This window comes from Alligator sinensis, unplaced genomic scaffold, assembly GCF_000455745.1.
Source record: "Alligator sinensis unplaced genomic scaffold, ASM45574v1 scaffold527_1, whole genome shotgun sequence".
Lineage (NCBI taxonomy): Eukaryota > Metazoa > Chordata > Crocodylia > Alligatoridae > Alligator > Alligator sinensis.
The window spans coordinates 1,078,288-1,097,207 of record NW_005841958.1 but is presented as its reverse complement, the minus strand read 5'-3'; the positions used below and the strand labels follow the sequence as shown (position 1 = coordinate 1,097,207).

Genomic DNA, 18,920 nt, shown 5'->3' with positions numbered 1-18,920 from the left:
ATAAAACCTCACCAATTCCCTTCTGTGCCCCCGTGATGAACTTATAGGCAGCCACAAGGTCGCCTCTCAACCTTCTCTTGCGGAGGCTGAAGAGGTCCAGGTGCCCCAAGTCTCTCCTCATAGGGCTTGGCCTGCAAGCCCTTAACCATACGAGTGGCCCTTCTTTGGACCCTCTCCAGGTTATCCGCATCCCTCTTGAAGTGCGGTGCCCAAAATTGTGCGCAGTACTCCAACTGCGGTTTGCCCAGCGCCCGATAGAGGGGAAGTATCACCTCCTTGGATCTGTTCGTCATGCATCTGCTGATGCACGATAAAGTGCCATTAGCTTTTCTGATGACTTCGTCACACTGACGGCTCATGTTCATCTTGAACACTAGTCCACTAGTTTAAACCTGTAACAGAACATAAATTCAGTGGACATAACCAGTTTCAAAATGGCCCAAACTGGTTTAAGATAAACCTGGTTGTGAGTGCAGTATCAGACTTAACTGATTTGGGTCAAACTAGTATATGGAACTTGTGTCCCAGATCCCTTCCTGGTTTAAGTTAAATCTGAATCCGCCAGGATCCCAGCATGCTTTTCAGCCCTGGGCTGGGCTGTCTGCTTCAGAGAGCAGGACTGACCCTGCCCATCTCCTTCCTAGCCAGAGCTCCGGCTGGTTGAGAAAGAGGTAGAGACTGCAGGCACAGCAGCTTCTGCCTGGCTTCCCCCTGCCCCCTTCCAACTTGTGGCTCGCTGCTCAAGCAGGGATCCCCCCTCTCTCACAGCTGGGACAGCAGTGGCATGGACCCCAGATGGCACCTGACCATACCACCCGCATGCTTGCTAATGCTGAGAGGTGTCTATGTGTGTGTCTCCAATTTCACTGGAACAAAGGCAGACAGAACAGTGTCTGTTTAGGACTTTTGGAAATAATCAACCGGTAACGTCCCTTGCCTTACAAATGCCTTGGAAAAAGCTGCTTAAGAAATGTTTAGGGTTACCATATTTCCAGGTCCAAAAAAAGAGGACACCTGTCATGCGGAGGGGTGGAGGGAGGAATATGATGGTGGCGGGTGGTAACATGCCGATGCCCTGCCCCTCCCCATTCTGTTGCCCCTCACTAACAAGCCACATCCCCCACCCCAGCCCAGCTGCTGCCCCTCACTCCAGACCCACTGACCCCAGCCCTGCCAGTGCCCATCACGCGAAAACAGTACCCTGCGCCCCAGGGTACTTACTCTTGACCTGCAGCCCACTGGCACTGCCAGTGCCCCGCATACCCAACCCACAGTCACCTGTCCTGTCCCCTGTGCCCCTAACCCCTGATCCGCAGCCTCCTGCCTCCCTTCCAGCCCTACTAGGGCCCCTCACTACCAACCCACTGACCCCTGCCCCCCAGCACTGCTTGTGTCCCTCAATCCCCACCCACAGGCCCCTACCCCCTAGCTCTGCTGGTGCCCCTCACTCCCGACCCGCAACCCCCTCCCCCCACAGCCCTGCTGCCCAAGCAGCTCCTGCATTGTGGGCACACCTGCTCTCTTGCTCACTCACTTGCTCTCTCTCTCTTTCTACCCCCTCCCTTGCCAGAGCCCACACAGGAAGCACGTGACCCCCCCCCAACAGCCAATCAGCTTTGCTGCTCCCGTGCCAGGAGAGCAGAAAACCCAGACATTTCCTCTTATTTAAAAAACCCGCCTGAACGCAGCACAGGGGTCCATAAAAGAGGACATGTCTGGAAATACCCAGATTTATGGTTACCCTAAAAAGAAAGCTTGGACTAATGAGAGAGAGGCTTTTGTTTTCTTGATGGGCTGATAAGCTTTGCATTCTGATATGCTCCCTGCTGGCTTGCTTGCTTCAAAGGCCGCAATCTGTCAGTGTTCAAGAGGGGAAATAGAGAGGCATAAGAAATGACCTGGTTTGCAGTGTATGGGACCTGGGAGTGCCGTCAGTTTGCTGCAGACTGTAGAAAGAAGCACAGAGAGGAAGACTGAAAACTCAGTGTCATCAATAGATGTATGCACTGCACCCCTCCCCACTTTGCCTCAGAGTGGTAACCAGGGCCTGGGGTCTGGCAACACTCCCCGTCCATTGAGCAGTGAGTGGGAAAAAGCCTGGCAAGGGCTGCTTCCCCCTCCCTCTTTGGGCACACCCCAACTGGGGACTGTGCAGGCCAGGGTCGGGGTTTAAACTATGAACAACAGGTGCCTCCTGCATTTGGCGGGGGGGGCACCGTGGTGGCGAGCAGCAAGCAGGGACTGAATACCACTGCTGTCGGCGGTGGCAAACAGGGACTGCCTACAGCTGCCACCGATGGTGTTGGCAACAGCAAGCAGGGACGCAGCCACTGCCAGCGGTGTCGTCGGCAGGGGGGCAGCGGTGTCGGCGGCGGGGAGGGGGGTGCCAGGTGGCAAGCGGGCACCGCCTGCAAGCGCCATCTGCACTGTCTGCAGTGGTGAGCAGGGACCGCCCACAGCCGCCGATGGTAGTCAGTGGCAAGGGGGGTGGGGCGGTGGCTTCAGTGGCAGCCAGTCTCGGGGGGGCACGTGCCCTCCTGTGCCCCCCCTACATGTTGCCCATGGTTTAAATCCCTCCCTAATCAAAGCATCCTGCCAGGACCTGGCCATCCCCCCTCCCTTCAGCTCAGTACTATGAAAGGGAAGGGAGGGCTCACTCTAGCACCCCTCGGCTTCTAGCCTGAGCCACTGCAGGCATGTGCCTGCTTTTGCTGAATTAAAAATGCATGTCTATTCACTTGCATATCAGTTCAGTCTATTCAGGTTAGACTAGCCTGCAAAGATTGAATCAATTCAGGCTCCGGCTTTTTGAATGCCTGTCTCTAGCCATGTTGAATTTTTCAGCTAGTCATACATTTATCAGGTAAAATGTTAGATAAATATCCTTTTAATAACAGCTATTAGTACTTACCTTTTTCTTCTACACTGATTTCATTTGTTTAGTTTGATTCTCGTGCATGCTACACAAGCTACATTTCGTGTGAGCATATGTAAAACCTTATCAGGATTTTTCCAGTGAAGCTTTTTGCATCAGGAAATAACAGTTGGTCTAAACCAGATAATTTCCTACCCATCACTAGTATCGATAATCAGTGCAGATAGTTATGTCTGATCACTTCAGCCAGTGGCCTGTCCCAGTCATTTAAGTAACTATTACCTCAGAAAAAAAACAGCCAGATGAAAAGTTTATAACAAACAGGGGCTGCCCAGCTCCTCTCACAGTTCAGATTGAAGAAGCAGAGCCTGCCCACAAAAAAATGTCCTGCCCTGTCCCCTGTTAACCCCATGCAGTCAAAGGTATCATAAATCCTCACCTCATTTATGAGCAATGAATAGGGCCCTGTCTGGCCTAACCAGCACTGGAAACTCTACTAAACCTCAGGGTGGGAGTCCTTAAATACCAGCTTGTCAAATGGATAATGGGGAAGATGGTTTTAATTGCATTTTAAATAACTGTGCTGTTGTTTCTATTATGTACTTTCAAACTTTTCTGAGTACTGAGGAAAGCTGGGTCTTGTGGTTCCAGCACAAGACCAGGAGTCGAGACAGTTTCATGCTCTTCCCAGCAACCCACTGTGTGTGATGTTAGTCGAGTCATTTAAGCTCTGTTTATGCACAACTCTCTGGTAGTCTGGTACAGATACCTGTTGTTAGCTGAGATGCACATAAATGGCAGTAGGGATAGAACCAATATATAGATTTCTTTCTTTCTTTCTTTTTTAAAGCCTAACTCTAAACCCTGCTTCCTACAGCCTTCCCCCCACCAAAAAAAAGGAAGCCAGACTCCTAACCCTGGAGATCAGCACGCACCAGTGTTAAAAGTTTCAGACCCTTTTCAGACCTTCACACTCCTCTATATCTCACTGAAGTATCTAAGCACTGCCTGAGATTTTAAAAAGAAATAACTATAGCAGCCTCCCTTTGCTTCTCTCCATGCACATGCATGTGCATGAGACATTACAGCAAAGTTAGTAAAAAAAAAAAAGAAAAAAAGAAATGTTTGCATTAAGCTTTGAATACGGTAAGATCCACCAACATGCCCGTCTCCTGCAGGGGCGAGTTCCATCACATGGTCCAGCGTCTCTAAGGGTATTGTCCTTCTTGCCAGGCTTTCCCTGGTTCGTTTGTTAGCTAGCAGCTTTGCTCTCTTCTGATGGAATATAACAGTAAAGGGATGTGATAGTGGCAAAAGGAGAGTCTATTAAGTAGAGACAATCCCCTTTGAATATCTGAACTTTGAACAGGTCTCTGTTTACTAGGGAACAGTTCAGAGCTGAGCTTTGAGATGATGTGTTCACAACACCCTAGGTTGCCAAGCAGGCAAGCTGCTGTGTTTTGTACCAGATGTTGCTTTCTCAGGGTCTGCATCTTCATTGCTGGATCCAATGAGTTGTAATAATCAAGCCATAGTAAGAGAGAAACTCATCTGTTTGAAGATATTGGCTTTTGTGTCATGGGGATCAGTGTCTTGTGTATGCCTCAGTAAACACTTAACACAATCCCCATGGGTCAGTAAAGACAAATCATGCGCCTAGGACTCTCAAGAGTTCTCTGAAACTGTTTGGCACCAGTCAGTAGCTACATATGGGCACCATTGCCATAAAATAGATTTAATTCATATGGCAGAGATCAGAACTGACCTGTTTTAGCAACTCATGCTTCTTCTACTTGAAATAAGCCAAAATCTCTTTACTCTGTCTTCTGTTTCAGCTGGTAAGCAAGCCGGTCACAAATGTCCATAAGTCTAATTCCAGTAGCAAGCGCTGGGTACTTGCCAGGCATTCACCATATACTCTCTATACTTTCAGAATGCCATCTGGATTCTTGATTAAAGCAAATATTATGCTAATTCAAACTACATGGACTATCTCAGCAGCATTAGATATGAATGCCGTTCCACTAAAATCTGTGACGGGTTCTATTTGCCAAACTTCTTGGAGGAATTTTCAGAGTGCGGTGGGAAAATATTTAGCGTCTAAAAGCTATTGAAGGAAAAATTAATGATAATTGTTAGGTGATTTATGAATTCTGCTAGATTGAGGGCTTAGTTCTACTCCCAAATGCTTTTCTGCTGAGACATTACCAATAAGTTCTGGCTCTTTGTTTTACACTTTCTGCCCAGAAAGTTAAATTTAAATACAAATATTTTCTCTCCTTATTAGAAGTCAGTATATTGCAATCTTTATCTTAGATTTCAAAACCCCTGGCCTGCATCTCAAATTATCACAAACTGAGTGCCCAGATAAGATGTAGCTTCTCTGACCTTTTAAAATTTCTCTTTTTGTTATTGTTGCTTTATCCTTCAGCAGAGATTTGGGGAGAAAAATGCTGTTAAGATGCTATATACATTCTAGTGTGTTCATGCTTTCAAGAGCTGAAATGACCTCTACTCAAATACCATCTAAATGGATAGGAAATTGGATGAAAGATTTTTCTTTTTTATTAAGAAAACCCTTGTATTAAGTTTTATGAGAACATAATCAGTTCATCCCCAACATGGTCACTAACAGAGAAGCACTATATTTGTGGTTTTTTCTTGTCCGTATATTTCTCTACAGTACAGTTTTTCTTTGTGGTCATTATTATTTACCATCCCAAATCTGATTGTTAAATCTAAACCATTCGAGCAACCTGCTATGTCTGGTAGATAAGTATGCAGATTTAAGCCTCAGCTACAATGGCTAAATCAGCACTGGCCAGATAGCATGGGTAATACCGTTATTACTACTTTGTGGTTTTCATGTTGTTCCTGAGTCTGTGTAGCTAGCATATTTATTACAGCCTTCCCTCTGATTTATTGTACCAAACTCAGAGCAGTGCATACGTCTTGCAGCGGGCAGCAGTTCTGAAGGTTGTTCTTCCAAGTGGTTGCCAGTTCAGACTGATTTACCTTATGTTTTCTTTTACTTCCTCCTCATTTATCACCTCAGACAGCTTGTATTGGACTAGGTTACTTAATTGGTTTGGCAAGAGGATTTGGGATCCTTTTACTAATATGAGCATTCATAAAAAAAAAAAAAAAAAGTTTGTGTTGACTTTTTTCTGGAAAACCTCTTGAGCCTCTAGTACTGAAGCTTTGGATCCCAGGCAGTAGCAAATTAGAATTTCTCTAAAAACCCCACGGAGAAACCCTCCCATGGCTTGGTTAGAGTGTGGTGCTAATCACATCAAGGTTGCAGGTTTGATCCTTGGTTGGACTAGAGCAGGGGTGGGCAAAATGCGGCCCGAGGGCTGGATGTGGCCCGCCAGGCCATTCTATCCAGCCTGTGGGGCCCCTAAAAAATTTAGAAAATTAGTATTAATCTGCCCTGGGATGCCTGTCATGAGGCCCTCGATGGCTTGCCGAAACTCAGTAAGCGTCCCTCCGCCCAAAATAATTGCCCGCCCCTGGACTAGATGATCTCTTGAGGTCCTTTACAGCCTTACTTCTCTATTATAATTTTCATTATCATTTAGTTATTGTCTTAGCTGGGACTGCAAGCTGTAGCTTGCATTGGTGGGGAACTTTGTCTCAATGTCTCAATTTATACTACTGAGCAGGGCTGTCCCTAGGGGGTGCAAATTGGGGCGACTGCCCTGGGCCCCATGGAACCAGGCAGAGCAGTGCGGCGATGACATGCTGCCACAGGCTTCATGTCTGGTCGCTCAGCCCTGCCGCCGAATCTGCTGCTGAAATTGGCATGTCCGACTGCCCCCCACCCAATGCCAAATCTGCCACCGGCTTCCTCGCATCCAGAGGTGGGGCCCGCACAGGCTGATTTGCCCTGGGGCCTGCACCCTGCTCAGATCGTCTCCGCTACTGAGACACCAAACTATTGAGCTAATACTATTGCACTATGTCTCAGTAGTACAAAATTAGGACTTTCTTTTGTTTCCTACATAAAATTTATCCTGAAACTCATCACAGGTCAGCATTGGTACAATATGCAGGATGCTCAGAATAATATTTTAAAAATCTAAACAGTGTATGCACATGCTTTTGTAATGCCGAGTTGAAATCAAAGATCACCCTCATATGTATCGAATATAGCCCTGTCCTTTTAATTTACCAGGCCTTGAAACACCCCATGTTTTAGAGATCTCTCTTTTTAAAGTGGTTGCCTCAAGGAGCACTAAAAATAATTAGCAGAATTTTTTTGAGGTAGAGGTAAGGTTTGAGAAACAAGTCTTAGACTGAAAGAATGAAAAACTATGGGTATACCTGTTTTTCTACCTACTGAGAAAGCTCTTGTTATTCCTAAGTAAAATTGTTTTCCCATGATAGAGATTAACAAAACAAATACACTTCCTTTATCCATTAGACTAATTAATTTCCAAGCACACAGTGAGTAGAAACATGTAAAGATCCCTGAGAGTGGTCCCTAATTATGAAACATTTTCAAATCATTAGCTTGACAAATCTGTAAAGTATAAATGAATGAAACTACTCCTATGCACGCTACTTAGAACAGCTGGTTTCAGAGAATAATTTTTTTCATTTTTGGTCAAAACATTTGAAGTCTACATTTTTCAGTACAAATCAGCTCTACAGGCTTCATCAGAAGATTATATTTGTTTTCCAAATTATTCACCTGGAATCTTTCAATTGAGGTTATGTCCTAAATCAAAGTATAATGGTGAAATACGAGTGCTAATACTGGTGATCTTTTTATCTGTTCCAGGCAGAATATGAAATTGCTCCGGATGAAACACTGGGAGAGAAAGGAAAGGAAATCATGATCAAATACCTCACCCCAGAGGTAAGGGGCAAAAAAATGCTATTATTGAAGAAACTTAAGATAGAGCTTTGCTAAACAGAATCTGTTACAAGATCTATAAACTAGTGGTCTGAAGTTTATTGGTATTTCCATATTTTCTTGCATACAACGCAGCTTTTTCCTAAAAATTACCCTCCCCAACAAAACCGTGTGTATTAAGGGAAGCTGATTCTTTGCCTGAGATAGAAGCACCCACTTTGATGCAGGAGCTGTGGCATTATTAACCACAGACAGCTCAGGAAGTCATTTGACTTAATGGCTTGTTTTTCACTCCACGGGTGTTAATGCTTGTCTCCTTTCTAATGGTTTTGATATTCCACTAATCAAGCTAGCCTTTCTTAGGACAGTTTGCTGTATGATAAGTGTTTGTGGTCTCTGTCCTCCTATTTTACAACCATGAAAACTAATTAGCTCTTTTCAAAATCATAGATCCACCCATGGAGAGCAGTCTTCAGCAGCAGCTGGGATATCAGCTTTAGTTGAGCAAAAAAGGGAGAGGGGGTCAGCTGAAGATTAGCTTTTGTCTCTTCTCTATGCAGCCATAACTGTGGAAAAATCTTTTTTTCTTCCATTCTGCCTTTCAGAAACGAGGCAAACTGTATATTGTTTTGGGTCATGTTGTATGTGAGAGAAATTAATAATCTTCAGGAAACAAAACAGAATCTGTTATGAAAATGGCCAAGTATAAATGCCTTCAAATTTCAATCCAGAAGTTGGTTTTGAAAGATAATGAACTTTCTACAGACCTTGTTTACTCATTGATGCATAGAGAGTTTCCCTGGTCTCTTCTTTTTCTGTATGTCATGCACGTATGGTGTGACAAATGTCTAACACAGTGACCACCATTAAAAAGTCAACAATTGCTGACATTACATATTTAGTTCCTACAGAACAGTCTGGAAGGTGTTAGCAAATGGCAGTTTTATCACAGTGAGCATTGCATCTTGGTGAGAGGTGAATGAAACTCACTGTTCGTGTATCTGTATCCAAGGTGTATGTTTTGTATAGTATAAAAATGGACCACTATTCTTTGGCCACTTTCTTCAGCCATCAGAGGCCCAGGTTTAGGATCATTTCCTTTTCTTATCAATTTCTTGATGGACTTCAGCATATGGAGAACAGCACAAGGTAACACTGCGTACAGTGGATGGCACTCCGCACAGAACTACAAGGCTGCTGCAAGAACTCTGGACGGGCTGCAGCTGGGACTAACTATCTTTTGATTTTCGATCACTTTCTGACAGGGGTGCACTGATACATTGGTCTGATATTGGATTGGCTCCGATATAAAAAAAATCGACTTGATTGGAAATCGACCTGATGTGGCCGATAATGTGGCTGATAAATGCCCCATGTGTGCATGCAGCCGCAGTGCAGCACATAGGCAGTAAGGACCACAACCTGACTGCTTGGAGAGCTGCATGCAGCTGATAAGTCTGTTGTGGTGGAAGGGGAGGGGGAAAGGGTGTGGGGGGGGCAGATCAAGGCCCCACACGGTGAGGGAGGGAGTGTGGCTAGGGCTGGGGCTGCAGTAGGCGCTGCCCAGCCAGGGTGGGACACAGGATGGAGCTGCAGCAGGTTGCGGGGTGGTGCACTGCTGCACACTCCCTGGGAGGGCACTGGATGAGGCATGTGCCCCCAGATCTGTGCATGGACCTGGGCAGGCTGGGCCCAGGGCTGTGTGGGGCTCTTCCTGGAAGGGGCTGGGGCAAGCTGTGCATGGGGTGGGGCAGGCAGTGGTGCTGGGAGGGAGTGTTGGGGGACTACAGCGAATTTTGGGGTGGCTGTAGCCCCCCCTGTAGCCCTCTCTCAGCACTGCTGCTGCCCACCCCAAGTGCAGCCCATTACAGCCCCAACAGAGTGAGTCCCACACAGCCCCAGCCTGCAGTGGCAGCCCACCCTGCACCACATGCAGATCTGGGGGCATATGCTCCCATGGCTCCTAGCGTGCACACAGCAGTGGGAACCGCCCCCCTTCTCCACGCATCCCCCTGGACGAGTCATGGCTTCATCCCACGCCCCGCCCTGCCCCGCCCCAGCTAGGCAACGCCTGCCCCAGCCCCACTCCCTCTCGCACTGCAGGGGCCTCGATCTGCCCCCCCTCCCACGCCCCTTCTCTTCCCCCTCCCCTTCCACCACAACAGATTTACCAGCCGGACACTGCTCTTCAAACTGCCAGGCTGCATATTGGAAATCGGATTGGTATCGGCCGATGTGCCTCCTTAAAAATGGGCTATCAGTATCGGCCCCAAAAATCTCTATCAGTGCACCCCTACTTTCTCACCATGTTTAATCTTTGTCCAAACTTCTCTGCCAAGTAAGCATTTGATCTTCAAATACAAGAACGATCCTAAGTTTTTTCCTAAGCTCCTTAAAGTTCATAAAAGTAACCGAGTACCTAAACCACTGCTTGGACAATTTTACAAGAGAAACACACTTGACTCTCAGGATAATGAATAAACTTTATTTGTAAATGTCCTTTTAAATGCTACATTTAATAACATAAACATTGAAATGTTTTGGAGATAGAGGGGCAGGGCAGACCATTTTTTTTTCCATCGGTCATTTTCCTAGGATAAATTTTATGGTGTACTTTTACTTATCCAGAAGAGCTCTTTGGAATCTGGTTTCGTTTACTGAGCCTAGATAGTCTCATGGACACAAGAGAGAGCTGCTGCTGCTATGACTTGCTGCCACCCATTCATTATGGGCATTATGTTCCACATTGAGTTCTGTTTTACGATGGTGGTAGTTTGGCTTTAAGTTTCTATTAACAGAGTAAAAGGGACAAATAGTGAGTTTTGAAAGGCCGGAGGAACTAACGAGCTGCTTTTTCCATCATTTCCCTTTTGTATTGGGTCACATTTTCCCCAAGTCAGATTGGCAACGATCATTTTGCCTTCCACTGTAGCACAAGGCATGATTCTCCTCTGAGCACTAGGCTACTCTGAGAATACAGTAACCAACTACTTCCTAGTTCTTGTGTCGGCAGTGCCCTTGTGTGCCTTTCTGTTATCTGTACCATGTTAGAGGGGGTTCTTGGTATTTCTGGTTTTATGCTTCATAGTTGTTCACAAGGGTTTGAAGTGGCAATTTAGGAGAGTCATTAGGTAATTGGCAGCTTGCAAATGCACAAGACTGAACCTGATGATGCGATGGACCCTCTCTGGCCTTTGTTCCTACTTCTTTTGCTTTTTTGTGGAGGAGGGAAGCAATTTTAATAAGCGCTTGAGTAGGACTGCAGTTACGGATTTGAGATACACACAGCTGGGCACTTTTCAGGCTTCCCAACATATTTTGGCCAATGCATCTCAGTGCTGAGCAAAAGCGCTGCTGCTGTGCTAGTCCCTTAAGCAAGTTCCCTGAGCAATGTCTTGCAGTAGAAAGACCTTGGGTTAATTTTTTGAGGTGAATGAATGTGCTGTGAAAACTAGGCTGAAATCAACCCATTTCCTCCTCATCAGAGGGAAAGTGTGAGAACAGAGCACACTACTGGAGCTCAGGCATTGGAGACTCCATTCCCTCTACCGTATCCTCTCTGTGGCATGGGGGCAGGTTGCTTCATTTCTCATACCTATTCCTTGTATGTAACATTTTGACAATATACTTATTTACCTGATAGTTTGTTCTTGTTTATAAAATATCTTCAGATCCTTGACTACAAGGGGCTATCAAAATGCGATTCCTTTGCAGTATAATTCCAGTTCTTTGGCAGTGGGGAGTTAAGGCATTTATACACATGCTCCGGAGGCGTGGGGGGACACTTTAGTTAGCACAGCTCATCAAACAGATTATCTACTATTAACCCAAGTCTCTCTCTCATACAAAGCACCTAAATATGTTGAGTAGGTCCTGATGGGATACCATCCTTGCCAGCAAAAAAGGACTCATATTTATGCAAGAGGCAAGGATTTTTGTGGGTGATATCTTTTACTATATCAACTGCCAGGTTGGACTAGACTTCGACAAGCCTTCAAATGCAATGCATTCTTCATCAGGTGTGACAAAAGAAGTAGGCACAGTGATTAAAATAGCGATTAAAGTCTTTTAGGCATTTTTATATTTCTCTGTTTAATTACCTATGCCTTAAAAACACACATAAGCTAAATCAGTTTTGTAACCAAACAGACATCCCAGAAATGCAGGCACATGCCTGCTGTGGCTCAGGCTAGAAGCTAGGGGCACTAGAGCAGCCCTCCCTTCCCTTGCATGGGGCTGAGCTGAGGGGGGATTGGCCAGGCCCCAGCAGGACACTGATTAGGGAGGGGTCCCTTCCCTTGATAACAGGGCATTTATCAGCTCTTTTATTAGCATTTAACACCCCATCAGAAAACAAAGCCTCATTCATTACACGCTCCTCTTAAACAGCTTTTTCCAAAGGAAAATGCACACCTCTGGCTTCTTTACTGTTCATTTCATCCAGGAAGAGCACACACCAACTGCAGATGCTTGCTCAGCCTGACGAAGGGTTTTTAAACCCAAAGCTTGCTAAGAAATTTTTTTCCAACTATTTAGTTGGTCTAATAAAAGATAGCAGATTTACCCAAAGAACCTTGTCTGCCTTTTCCAAAGGAAGGAATGCAGGGACATTACCATCTGAACTGTTGATTACCTCCAAAAAGCCCTAAGCGGACACTCTCCTATCTGCCTGACAGCATTCGCCAGCATACCACATGCTGGCTACAGTCTGTGCTGTGGGAGAGAGGAGGAAAGGATCTCTGCTTAAGCAGTGAATGGAGGGGAGGAGGGCACGGGGAAGCCAGCAGACCCTGCTGTGACTGCACGTCTGTGCCGAGCTCCAGCCAGGGAGCAGAGGGCAGGGGCCAGTCCTGCTGAGGAGCAGAGAGTCCTGCCCAGCCCAGAGAGCATGTCGGGATGCTGGGGGAGTCTAGTTTATCTTAAACCAGCAAGGGGTTTGGGACAGACATTGCATAAACCTGTTTGACCCAAATGATTTAAGTCTGGTACTACATTCAACCAGGTTTATTGGTTTCAGCCATTTTCAAATTGGTTTATGTGCACTGAACACCTGTTGTGTTACAGGTTTAAACCAGTTTCTGATCACTTAAACTGGTAATATCTGTCCCTAGCCTAAGAGCATTAACCAAAGTATCTTGGAGTAAAACATTCCTGAAAGTCCAATTTCTACGATTCTGACGCAGGATAGCAGAAATGCTCATGTGAATTTTTGCAAACTTTTTTTCACAGGTCTTATTTAGGCCTCAATCTCATTCACGAAATCTATCCCCCGAGTTGGTGGGTCTGTCTCAGATTTAGGTTCCATTTTATCTGGAGACGGAAAAGTGCCGACAGTAGTCACAAAACAGTTAGGTTATAACAGAACCGAACATCACTGTTCCTTTCTGCTTGGCTGCTTCTGTCTTAGCCTTTTTCCCTTTGCTGGGGAAATGTATTTATTTCAGCACTGCTTTTAAATTAAAGCTTTGCATTCTATCTGCATCATTTTTCCCTTGCTGTCTGTGTGAGAGCCACCATACCCAACTCTACTAAATCATTAGCTCATTATTTGCTCACACTGCAAAGCATCTTGTGGTCCTTTGTCTGAGAGATGCTATATAAAAGCAAATTGATTTGAAATGGCTCTTAAGACATTCTCCCTAAGCCATTATAGTTTATATTTAGACTCAGGTGAGTACTAAAAATGTTACTGAATAGGGTGGTTAATGTACATTGTTATTCCCATTAATACACTTTAAAAAAAATTAAAGAATAGCAACTGTGGTCATTTTCTTATCTGAATTCCTGTTCATTCTCCTTTCCTTTAGGAAATGCACTGAATAAAAGCCATGTTTGCATTTTTTTTTCTTTTCTGCAGGAGGTTAGCCAGACAAGGGTAGATAGTTTTTCATATTCTAGTCAAAAGAGAGCAATGGATATTTTGTTAAATAAAATGTGCCTTTTGTTTTTACGAACAATTATAGGATAAGGAAGGGAGGGCTTTGTTCTGTAAAGGGGAAATTGGCTGACCAGCAGTGTCTGGCCTCCCATTTGTATACCAGCTAAGAGTCGTCTACAGTCATATTGGTCTCTTTCTGGCAAAAATTTCTTTTTAATGGGGGTGGGAAGTGTATTGACCTTCTGTGCCAGACAGACTTCCCCACCTGAGTCCAGTTTAGCACCTCCAAGAGCCCGTATCATTGTGAATCATTATGGAGTTGTCACTGTTGCATAGCATCATTTTAAAGCTGGTACTCGGGACCTTATCTTTCACTTGAAATCTCAAAGAGAGGATAACGGATGCATTTACTTTTCCTCCTCTTGTTTTCCCCACTGGTGAAATAAATGCAAACTCAACGCATTCATCCTGCTGGATTAGTCACCCTCTCTGATGACTACTGCTTTCCGTTTCCCAGGAGAAAGGCTTAATGTATCACCCTTTAATCCCGTTTATGCAGGGGCAGGTCATACCATGATAAGAGATGGACCCTTAGTGCTGAGGCTCCTTGCTCTATCTGTTTAGTTTTACTAAAAGCCTTGTAGGGAAGATGCTGTAATTGCTTGTTGGAACAGGCAAGAGCAAAAGTTGAAAGTGAAGCTCTGACGGAAGGAAGGAAAGCTCCTATACAACAGCTCTGCAAGTTAAGCCTGAGGCCATGTCTACACCAAGAAGCTTTGCCAGCAAAGCTTCTCCAAGTCCCTCTGAGGTGTGAGCCCTCCACTTTGCTGTGGGAGTAACTTCACTTCCTCCAGATGGATTTGGAGCTCTCCTGCTGTCAGCAGCCAGCCAAGGGCAGCTGAAGGCACCCCCACGCCATCAGCCAGCTGCTGCAGCCCCTTCAGAAGCAGTTGCCTTCCCAGAGCGTGCTTCGTGTTCTTGCAGCACACTGACTATAACAGAGCCATGTGTTTGGCCCGCTCGGAGGTAGCAACCGCTGTCTGCTGTAAGACGTTTTGGCGGCAGAAGCAGATTAATGTATCCCAAAACAGAGATTTTGTTTCCAGAGGGATGAACTTTTCTGGCCTTGCTTTGCACAGATGCTCGTTCCCTAGTGAATTCAGTCCGTTGCACATGCATCAGCCTCTCTCTTACCAGCAGTGTTTTGACAGCCCCGCAACAGAGAACATGTCCTTCCATGAGACGCCGTCTGCACCTCTTGAGGCATTTGCATAGGGCACACCTGAAATGCATGTGGGTCAGACAGGCGCATGTCCCAAAGGGAATGGCAGTCTGCAGATCTAGTCTCTGGACTTTTCTGAGACTGCACAGGAGTCCCCCAGCCGGATTAGTGGCAAGGCAGCCAGCACTGTATTTATGACACACACACAAAGGAAGCAACATGGTGCTTCATGTGAACATAACAGGCTAGCTGAGGGTTATTTAGCAGTGAAAGGGCTCTTGGCTATCAAATCCAGTCCCTTGTCTTTTCAGGCAGTTATTTAACCAAGGAATTCCCAAAACCACCACTTCAGACCTTTCCACTCAATACCCAAAATGCATGAAACACCAAGAACATACCATTGATAAGAAGGAGAAACAAGGGCACTGCCAATACCCTGCCACCTTACCAGGGCAACAGATGGATAATATATGCCCAGAGGATCTCAGGAAAAAGACTGGTTCCTCTGCCACAGCAGAAGACAAAACCCTCCAGGTCAGAATTCACTTCTAATGATTCATTTTACAATCATTAGATGCCCCATTAGGTTGCTAAATGCTGTGGGGAAAATCCTGATAATGCTGAAATCAGAAGGAGTTTTGCCGTTGATTTAATGGGGCTAAGATTTCACCAGGGTGCACCAATAAAGAGTTTCTTGGCCCATACTGATAGCCGATTATTCACCAGGTATATCAGCCAATACCAACCCGATAAACATTTTACAGGAATGCAGTTGGGCAGCATGGAGAGCAGCGCCCTGCAAGTAAGTTTGTGGAGGGGAAGGGGCATTCTGGCACTTGAAAATGGTGGTGGCAGCACTTGAACTAAAGTTAATTTGCTGAGCTTTAGTTTAAGCGCCCCCGCCACCATTTTTAAGCACCGGGATGCTGATCCCCTGGATGAGCCGCCTGCAGCTCCGTCTGACTCCCTCCCCTGGTGTCCCATTTACCTCCCTGCCCTAGCCTCTGCCCCACTCCCTCCCTCACTGCGGGGGTCCCGATCTGCTCCCCCATGCCCCTTCCCTTCAACAGACTTACCTGCAGGCTGCTTCCCTCCATGCTGCCTGGCTGCATTCCTGGCTCTGTGCATGCATGTGGCTGCGCATGCATCCAGCATCCAGGGGCTGTGTCCGAAAGGCATATTGCATTTATTGGTAATTATTGGCTACACTGGCCCAAAAAAGCCGATAGCCAATAATGTTAATTTTCTTTTTACTGGTGCCAATCTGATATGGCACTGATATATCAGTGCGCCTCTAGATTTCACCCTTTGACTTGATGGATTTCTTGTTTTCCCCTTTTATTGATTTCACTACTCTACGGGCACTATTTTATCTAGTGGTGATAGTGTTACTTAAACCTCCACTTTATATCTTGCATAATCGATACTTAATCTAGTCCCCAGAGAAATCAATATGTAATTGTTGTTTCAGAGAGTGTGCAGTCAATGTCTCTGATGATCTTTGTGTCTTAGTCCTGAGAAAGCTGGGAAGTACGTTGGGCAACGCGCTTTCTGCACAAGCCCGTTTTACACCGACGTTCCATTTTGATGGAGGTTCTGAACAGCAGACCAGTGACCTTGTTACACGAATTATAATCTTTATAATCCAGCTTTATTATTAATAAGCATTCTTCAATTACTGTAATACAGTATGCCAGTTGAATCTAAAACATCATACAGTTGCCTTGATTAAGAGCGCCTTTGCTGTGGTCTCAGGGTAAATGGCATTTTCTCACGGTTTGCTCAAACCTTGTTTCCTAATCCCTTGCCTGCTGTTTATAATACAAATGCTGGTTAACTAAACACTTATTGAGGATTGCAATGATGTCAAACTGCATGAGATCCTATTGGACATGACACAGAGTCTGCTCTACTCTACCCATCACTGCCCTAGAATAAATCTATGGGTAGTCTTCTGCACTCATTTGACTGCTAAAGTTGCACATTTTCTGATACAAGTCAGGTTCACTAACTGCACTGCTCATCTTTTTAATAGTGCTAGCACTTGAGGACAAGTGCATGCTTGTTTTTTTTGGAAAAGCTGAAGTCTCAAAGCCAAGCCTTTGTGGCTGAGCAGTCACTTTGCAACCATCTGTCATTTGTGGTCGGGAGAATCGTTGGGATGACTTGGTCAGTGGGCAAAAGCCATTTATCTGGTCCTTGTGTGCTGGCATTGCTCTGGCTCAACCCTTTGAAAAATGGAAACTGTTCCCAGCTGAATCGTGTCGACAAGATGCATAGAGCCAACTCTCATAATGCCTATTCATTGAGGGTAGACCCCCCACATTGCTGTTAATCTGTGGTGACTAGTGTCAGAGTCTGTGTTCTAGCCAGTGTATGTTGTATATGAGAAATCAGATGGTGCTCTCTAACAAATCAGTATGAAACCTGTGTGTTTGAACCAACAATTTGTAAAGCTGAATTTTCTCCCTAATATTGGGATCTACTGAAGCAAGATCTGCTAATTTTCTTTTTTAGCTATGAAAGCAAAATGCCCAATCTGTTCCTAAAGGAATCAGAACTCATGGCAGAGGCAATATCTCTTATTATACTAACTAGATATTTGAAAAAAAAAAAAAAAAAGAGTCTTTATTTGCAAGCTTTCAGGCACAGACACCTTTCTTCAGGCATAGAAGAGTGCAAAGACTAAAATTTCTCCTAGGTGGAAATGAAAATTCATATTTCACAGGAGAGCTCAAAGTGTGGTAAGATCTCCTGGCTGGATCGTCTGTTCCTACGCCATTATCAATGAGGATGCCATGACATTCATAACTGGCCAGAATACTGTTTAAATGATGGGTAGTTTTATTTTGTCTGCATGCTTTCTAATGGAACCCTGTCTGAATTTCTTCCCCACACTCAAATCCTGAACGGCAAGTGTTTTGGATAGAATTGAGTTAAACTTCAACAAAAATCCTGGATTTGGTTTTGCCAAACCCCCAACCCATCTGACAAAGATTACAAGTCGAAAACTACCCCTAGTTTTGCCAGTCTGTTCTAATCCTGACTGCAGTTCCACCGGGAGAAGAGAGCCTTTACTTTTCACTTGCCTCTGGAAAATCATACTGCTGGTATTATGGAAATTTGTTAACCCAACCAGAATCAGCTGGGTTGAGATTCCTAAATACTGGACAAAATGTATAAAATTAGCTAAAGCCCCACAGTGCATGTAAATGAACCAGTGAACAGCAAATAACATTTGCTATCCAACAGGACAATATGAGAAATTGGAGTACATTTTGTACCCTGCAGTCATAAGCATATTTCTTATTCATATAAGCACATTTTTTATATGCTGGGTGAAGTGCGAATGTAACTTTCCCATGATTCTTGTGTAACCTGTATAACTGACAATGAGCTTATCCTGAACTTCAGAGGTCAGCAGCAGTCCACCACTTGTAACAACATCTCTGGTTGAGCCTTTTGGTTTAGCTTTTTGAGCTAAAGGAATATCCCCATCTAGCCTAGTTGTGGGAACAGACTGATAGACAGTCCTGGTGCAAGGCCTGCCACTATAGACAGTCCTGGTACAAGAAGGGGACCAAGACTTGCATGGGGTTATTGTAAGATATATCTCCCTTGTTTGTGCTGTTATTGCCACCTCAAAATCAGCTGTTAAAAACAAATTAAGTTCCCAGCTTCTCACCTAACCCATCTACAAGCCACAGCAACTGAATAGCTTGGCAGAATTATGATGTGGTCCAGGAGGCAGCCACCCTTATCTGGTATGATGCAGGGTGGAAAATCAGTTTGCTGATTGTGATGGAGCATTTTATTTTAATGCTGAACTAAAAGTCTGAACTTTATCTCAAGATACTGTTTTTATCTCATAGGTAATAAATACACAAAATGTACTGAAATGCATTAAGACATCGCTAGAGACATTTTTAACGAGCCTCCAAAAATTCTTTTGCTTGTTTTAAAAAGCAACCAGCTTGTTCAAGCCGTGAAACACTTGGTCTTAAAGGGATTAAACTTTTAAATTAAAATTAAAAAAAAAAAAAAAAGAAAGTCTGGAAATGACATTTGCAAAAATGACTTGACC

General features: G+C 44.9%; 1 protein-coding gene across 5 annotated transcripts in view; it reads left to right on the top strand.

The window, feature by feature from the left end:
• The window catches only part of GRK5 (G protein-coupled receptor kinase 5), a 193,131-nt gene that overhangs the window by 97,251 nt on the left and 76,960 nt on the right, over positions 1-18,920 (top strand). For all 5 annotated transcript variants that reach the window (XM_025200172.1, XM_025200171.1, XM_025200169.1 and 2 more), the window contains one exon: positions 7,662-7,739. In XM_025200172.1, the coding sequence (XP_025055957.1) occupies positions 7,662-7,739 (78 nt within the window). The remainder of the gene's footprint in view (positions 1-7,661; positions 7,740-18,920) is intronic.